Raw genomic sequence first — 6,756 nt, forward strand, 5'->3', positions numbered from 1 at the left:
GTTAATTTTCTTAACAGAGAATGACAAGAGTTTACTACAGAGGGACAGATCAGAGAAATAACATGCTCTTTTTCCTCTGCTTATTGCAATAGTTATCAAAGACCTATCCAGCTTTGCTGCTCATTCTTTTCCTCCATCTATTTCAAGGCTTATTTTAAAAAGAACACTGTGACCTGAAAAATGTGTGTAAGTGGCCAAAGATTGAATATTAAGTTTAAAGAAGAGAAGGGGAAACAAAACATCAGTGAGACCAGTAAAAATGAGGCAAGTTTTAACACATTTAATGCTCACTTTGAAGAGGTGAAATCTTTGCTGTGCTTTCAATTTTCAGGTGCCTTGCCCTTCCAATTAGAAATTAGAATTTAGCACTGAACCACTCAGGGAATTCCCCAGATAGGAACAACTAGAACAGAATTTATAGATTTTTAATGGGTTTCTCACTTTTGGATGAATGTGGCAAATTTTGCACAAAGGTATTTGAGGTGAACACTGGCTTTGCAGCTTTCTCTATGATGTTTCTAATTCATTTATCAAAACAGATGGGTGTAAATGCATCAGAAATAGTCATTAGTACATAAGCATGAACAGGTACGTTGTAGAAGAGGGGTACTTCTACTGTATTAGGTGAATCCACTGCAGTACAGCTGAACAGACTACCAAAGGTTGTGTATTAGCTGAAATTGTAAAAAGTTACAATTCAGAATGGCTTTCCTTCTGCTAAAACTTAATTCCAGGTGAAATAGGTTTGAGGGAAGAAATTGGAAGTTTCTGACCCAGCAGTACAAGGGTCATGGAAGAGGGAATTCCTATTTGATGACATCCCTCACCAAAGTATATTGCTGTGCTTTTCTTTTGCAAACAGGGAAATTCCAGTAGCAAGGGTTTGTGAGGTTTTCTAGCCATATGAACTTAGTTGTTAGTTCAATTCTCCGAAGCCCTACTTTATGAGGGTGTAATTCCATTATACTTTATTTCCTTTCCCGAAGGGTCAAATGTGCATAGAAATAATAGAGCAATGTAAACTGAATCTGGTGTCTCATACCCCATCAATGAAGGCCATATATACAGCACCATTTATGAGCCAGTGACTGTTCTGTAGTCCCTCTGGAAAAGTATATTTTGTGCAGTGCAAGATGCCTTCCCATGTGCTTTAAAAGTTAGGGGGAAAACAAAGAAAGCTGCAGAATTTAAGATGACTTGCATCCACTTTAATTTGCATTCCTGATACCATGTTATCCCCTCTTTCCTCCAAAAGGAGATTCATTATACTAAAAAAAGGAGAACATTTTTTTTTCTGGACAGGTGTTCTTGCCAATAAAATTGAACTTTTATTTCAAATTCTTACAATAAAGCTGTGTTTTGTAATACAAGTAAGTAAACCCAGAAGACAAAAGATTCACTTATTCCATTTTAAAACAGTGGGCTCATCCAGTCTGCATGAGTTCCTGTTCATTACCTGCACTCTTAGGGCTTTTTCAGGGAAGTAGAAATAAAGACATAAACCAAGTCATCTAGGTAATTAAGTTATGGTCCAAGGCAATTTGTACCACCACAGAAGTGGTGATCTGCTCATTCTTGAGGCTTTTTGAAGGAAGGGTTGAGTGGCAGAAGTTTCTTTATAAACTCAGAAGTTTTTCATTGAGAGCAATCTGTGACTGCGTGAGGTTTGCCAAGTAGGTTACCATCAGCAGGTCCTGAGAGGAAGGGAAATAAAAGCAATGATCAGAAATATTAACAAAGATTATAGCCTATTATGGAGATGTGAATTTTTAACAGCTGTAAAGCAGTGTAAAATCAGCTACTGGAACTATTGCTGTCTTCAGTGTCCTGCCCTGAGGAATGCTTCCCTCACAGGAAGGAGGTTTTGGTATTCCTGGAACATGAGACACTACTTGTGAAAGTTTAACTCTGAGTTCACCCATGTTAACCAGGCAAGTCAAAGGGTATAAGCAAAATTAAAAATTATTTCTGGTCTTGCAGACTATGGATGAACAACAGATTCAGAAACTTAGCCTTCTAAAAATCTGTGACAGAAATGAGGTAGCACACTAAAACCTTGCTCATGCTCTAAGTGTCATGTAATGAGACAAGAACTTCAGCTCAGGCAAAGAAAGGTGGCAAATCACCAATTATCCTTGAAATCTATAATGCATTAAGCTTGGTAATTCATATTACCAAGCCACTCTAAAAAAACAATCAGCACTGCCTTTCAGATTACTTGCATAATTCATAAGTGCTTTTAAATTAATTCTCTCATTTGCAGTTGTCTTTAAATTATAATGAGCTCCTTCATCCACCTTCAGCTTTTAAAACATCAAATTAGAGATGAGAAAGGGCTGTATTTTCTATGAACGTGTTGGTATGAAAGAGTAGTTTTGATCATAGACAAATCTGTGTCTGTAGGACAGATTTTCAAAATTATTGGCAATACACTGAAAAAATAAGACAACAAACTTACATTAATGTTGCTGTTTAGCATTGTCTCAAAGTCCTCTGCTGAAATCTTTGGCACCTGGTTAATAAGATCCATCAGGAAACGCCCAACGGTGTTGTCAGCAGCCACTTTGCCTGACTACACATAAGAAACATACTTAGCGTGAGTAAAACCCTTTGAGTTTACGATCCAGAAAGAAAACATACAAAAAGAAAAAACAGATGTGTAATCGTCTATCAAACTTATCTGCTGGGTCATTAATAGTTGGCCTTACCAATACATCCTCTGCATACTGCAGCACCATAGTCAGGGTATCCTGAATCCTGGCCGAGGCTGACCCCACCTGTTGTAAGTCACTGGACAAGCCAATCACTCGATTAGGGCTAAAACAAGTCTTCATGATAAGATCCACTGGAAGCAAAAGAAGGATCAGTAAGAAAACTGAACGCCACTGAGGACAACTTAAATCCTTAACTTGTTGCAGATTTTTAGATAGCTAAGTAAGACTGTTTAATTCTCTGCAGAATGGCAGTTTTACCAGGATTAAAAAAAGAAAAGTACTTGAACAGTGTCACAACAATGGTTAGAATCAAAATAGGAAGAAAACATTCACCTCCTATCCGCTCTGTATCATAATAAACATACTTCACTGTTAGAGGTGTGAACATCACGCCCATAGTTTTACCAGGGACTCCCATCGGGGCACTAGGAGAAAAGAAAAAGTTTTCAGTATTGACATATAAAAGAAAGGAAATAATATACTTCCATCTCAGTGATCTCTATTAGCACTGACGTCTGAGCAAGTGTTGGTTACTCATTCTCACTAAAATCAGCAATACGAAGACCCAGAATGAGTGAGGACAGAAAATCAATACAGGCGTATTATTAACTGCTCATTTTTATCTGAGAATATTCCTAGCTGGTCTGACATTTGTTGACATGACAACATGAAGCGCTAGGTGCTATCTTAGCCAGTTTCTTCTGGCTTGTACAGCACTTATTTTTTCTATCCTGGAATACTCCATGCTCTTTGAGAAATCATTTAAGGGACAAACAAAAATAGGACAAAAATTCAAGAACAAAACTCCGTATTGTATTAAAGTTTGTTTACGCTTTCAGTATGGGAGATGTGATGGAACAGCTTTCTTTTTGAAGATGAACAGGCAGGAAGCAGAATGATTCTGCTACAAGAAAGGCTGGGGTTTTATCTTGGAAGGAGGAGAGTTCTTCAACAAGTACGGGGAAGAACAGTGAGGTGCAATAGTTTCATTTCATAGTATCTAATCTCTATTATCAGTTGATAATTGCAAATGGAAGGGGTGAGGGGAAAATGACTGATCAGTAAGATGTTCTTTCAATCACATTCTGATTGCACTAGAACTTGGACTGCTGAGCAGTAAGGCTCAGTGAATAAAGGCTAGCATTCAAAGAGTACGATGGAAGTTAATGACATTAATGCTAGCTATATGAATCCTGTGAAGTGCCATGAATATGTTCAGAACACTGTTAATACCCAGTTTTCCACCCACAATGAAGAACCACCTTATGAAGGTTAAGTCTTTCAACATATATACACTGGTCAAGACACTTCAGTGGAAAGAAAGCTATGATCTCTGGCTCAGTTATGGTTCAGCTACTGCACAGTATTGTCCAAAATAGAGGACGCTGCAGCCCACTAAGTTTCTCATTATTCTCATATGGTCTTTCTTGGTAATTCAGACAGCCCCTTCCCAGAGTACCTGACATAGGCTTTAATGCTCATGCGTGAATTCTGCAGACTTGTGTCCACAGTCAGGTGGATTGGATTGTGCGCTTCCCGGCTGTAATACTCGTGGATCAGGACAGAGTGTTCTGTGATGTCGTGACCTGTTGCATACCTTCAAAAAAGCAAACATTGAAGAGCCATTCTTCTAACATTCAAGTGCCAAGTATTTGGTATTTAACAGCTTTGTATCCTAAAACCCTAATTTCCAACCACTGAGCTGCGGAGCATAGTAAGTACAAGTGTTTTAACTAAGGAATTTGTAACTTTATGGCCAGCTGTCCTAGAATTGTAGGGTTCAGGCTGGGTGCACACATGCCCAAAATGTGCAAAGGGCCGTTGTAGTACTATCCACAAAGAGTCCAGTCGCCATCAGACACTGAACAGTCAGTTATTGGTCACTATGGCCTGGACCAAACCTTTATTTCCTTGGAAACAGAAGCATGCCAAGCAAATTTGGACCACCCAAGTAGATCTTAAACAAATCACACATCTCTGTTCAGGAGGCAAGACTTGTTCATCTAGCTCCTTCAGCTGCTCTGCAATTAGCCTCCCACATACACAGAAAAACTCCTGTCATTAGAAGTGCACTTTGCCATGCCATTAAGAGGTTGCAGAGGAAGGTAAGAATTCTGTGCTTGCAGGATTTTGCTCCACAGGAACAGCATTAAGCTATTTTGTAGCATCAGAGAAGACACGAAAAGCCTAACAAAGCTATCCACGCACACACATATTCTGTCCCTATTGCACCCTACTGGACTTGCTTGGCATCACCAAGTCCTGCCACCTTTTCTCAGCATCCAGGTGCTCAGAGTGACATCAGACTCCTCATGAGGCCTTTGAAGCTAAACTCGAAGCTGCTCTTTTATGTTCTTCACTCCAACCAGTCACCTCCCACAGTGCAGGCTGCATTACAAGTGGCTAGGCAATAGCAGATCCACGCAAGCATTCTCTTGCTCACTTTTGTGATACATTTTCTAGCCCTAAGCAAAACCAAACCCTCCAGGACTCCAGATGCGTGTCCTGTTCTAAGTTACAGCACTTTTACAGCTGGCTAACAGGGGCCGTACTGTGAGGAGGAGGAGGTATTTTGAGCAGCGCAGGGACTCTCTCAGAACTCACCAGCCCAGGATGATCTCGCTGGGCGACACCTTCTTGTGCAGCTCGTACATGTTCTTGGCGAACTCCATATCCACCGCCACCTGCAAAGCGGGACAGGGCCGGGTCACCCCTTTGCGGCGAGGGGGAGCGCAGGGGGGGCAGCCCCGTCCCAACCTACCTCATCCTCGGACTCGTTGTGCGGCACGGAGAAGCAGTTGGTCACCTCCACCGAGTGCTTGTCCACGGTGCCTGCGGGGAGAGGGCGCCGTTAGCGGGGCTGAGGGGCTCGGCGGCCGCCCCCCCGTCCCGTCCCGTCCCGTCCCGTCCCGTCCCGCCCCGTCCCCGCGGCGCTCACCCAGCAGCGTGCCGATGACCCGCGCCGCGCCCTCGTTGCGCCGCTCGAAGCTGTCGACGATGGAGGCGAGCACCACCGGGTGCAGCCGCACCACGCGCCCGCCGGGGAAGGGGCCCGACAGCGCGGCGGACAGCGGCGGGGCGGGCTGGGGCTGGGGCTGAGGCGGCGGCGCCGGGGTTGGGGTCGGGGTCGGGGTTGGGGTTGAGGCCGGGGCCGGGGCCGGGGGGGCGGTGGCGGCGGCGGGGGGAGGCGCGGAGGGGGGGGGCGCGGCTGAGGCGGCTGCGGGGGGCGCCGCCGGCGGGCTGGGAGACGGGGGGGCGGCGGGAGGCGCCGGGGCCGCAGCGGGTGCCGGAGCCGCCATTTTGCGAAAGAGAGAGGGTAGGAGGGGCGGCGGGATGGCGATTGGCTGAGCGGGGTGTCTGTCACGCAGCGCCGCGTTGCTATTGGGGAAACGGGTGCGCTAAGGGCCGCCTGGCAGCCGGCAGCCAATCAGCGGGGACGGGTGTGGGTGGTGCTCCCGTTGGGGCACAGCACGCTGCTGCGGATGGAGCATGGCCTCGGTCCCGCCCTCTGGGCGCCGTCAGCTTCTTTGATTGGGCCGTGGCTCGCACCGCCTCCCTGCCCCTCAGCTCGCTCATTGGGCGGCGCCGCTCTTAACTCCCGTCCGTCAGCCTGAGGCACTCGGGCGGCGCTGCGCCAGCGCGCAGCGGCCGCAGGGGGGCGGGGGGCGCCGCCTGTCCCGGCCCGTCCCCGCCCTGAGCAAGCCCCTGTCCGGCCTCGCTCAGAGCCTACCCCACGCAGTCTCCGACAGCGCTACGGGACAGCAGGTGGCTGCAGCGCTTGCTTTTCGCCTCTAGCAGTGCTTTCACTCGAGGCTGTTGGTGCTCCTGGGAGCGCCGAAGGAGCCAACGGTCTCCCCCCCCCCGCCCCGAATAAAATGCGCAGTGGGGTGAAGCTGTGCCAGCCAAAACCTGCATCAGCGCTCTGGCACTGCTGTGTCCGTCGTGTGGGGCTTCAAATAACCCAAAACATCTCCAGGGCGCTGTTCTGCAGGACAGAAGAGCGCAGAGGTGGCTCCCACACCTCTGCTCCCCGTGGCTGGGT

At 46.6% G+C, this 6,756-nt stretch overlaps 1 protein-coding gene across 1 annotated transcript; it reads right to left on the reverse strand.

Moving 5' to 3' along the window:
* Nucleotides 1–1,186: 1,186 nt before the first annotated feature.
* Nucleotides 1,187–6,013, reverse strand: EIF3F (eukaryotic translation initiation factor 3 subunit F). The gene is made up of 8 exons (XM_032191159.1): nucleotides 5,653–6,013; nucleotides 5,476–5,546; nucleotides 5,319–5,398; nucleotides 4,174–4,311; nucleotides 3,048–3,139; nucleotides 2,709–2,845; nucleotides 2,459–2,572; nucleotides 1,187–1,694 (listed from the first exon to the last, which is right to left on the reverse strand). Exons 1-8 carry the CDS (start codon nucleotides 6,011–6,013, stop codon nucleotides 1,617–1,619), a joined length of 1,071 nt encoding a protein of 356 aa, XP_032047050.1. The 3' UTR covers nucleotides 1,187–1,616.
* Between the last annotated feature and the right edge of the window lie 743 nt (nucleotides 6,014–6,756).

This window comes from Aythya fuligula, chromosome 7 (assembly GCF_009819795.1).
Source record: "Aythya fuligula isolate bAytFul2 chromosome 7, bAytFul2.pri, whole genome shotgun sequence".
Classification (NCBI taxonomy): domain Eukaryota; kingdom Metazoa; phylum Chordata; class Aves; order Anseriformes; family Anatidae; genus Aythya; species Aythya fuligula.

Bases quoted from the DNA above. Each gene is read 5' to 3' on its own strand.
- EIF3F (XM_032191159.1), bottom strand. From the start codon at position 6,013: ATGGCGGCTCCGGCACCCGCTGCGGCCCCGGCGCCTCCCGCCGCCCCC. The intron at 4,312-5,318 runs GTGAGTTCTGAG...GCTTTTTTGAAG, and splicing joins AGCGAGATCATCCTGGGCTG to GTATGCAACAGGTCACGACA. The intron at 2,573-2,708 runs GTAAGGCCAACT...TCTTATGTGTAG, and splicing joins AGTATGCAGAGGATGTATTG to TCAGGCAAAGTGGCTGCTGA.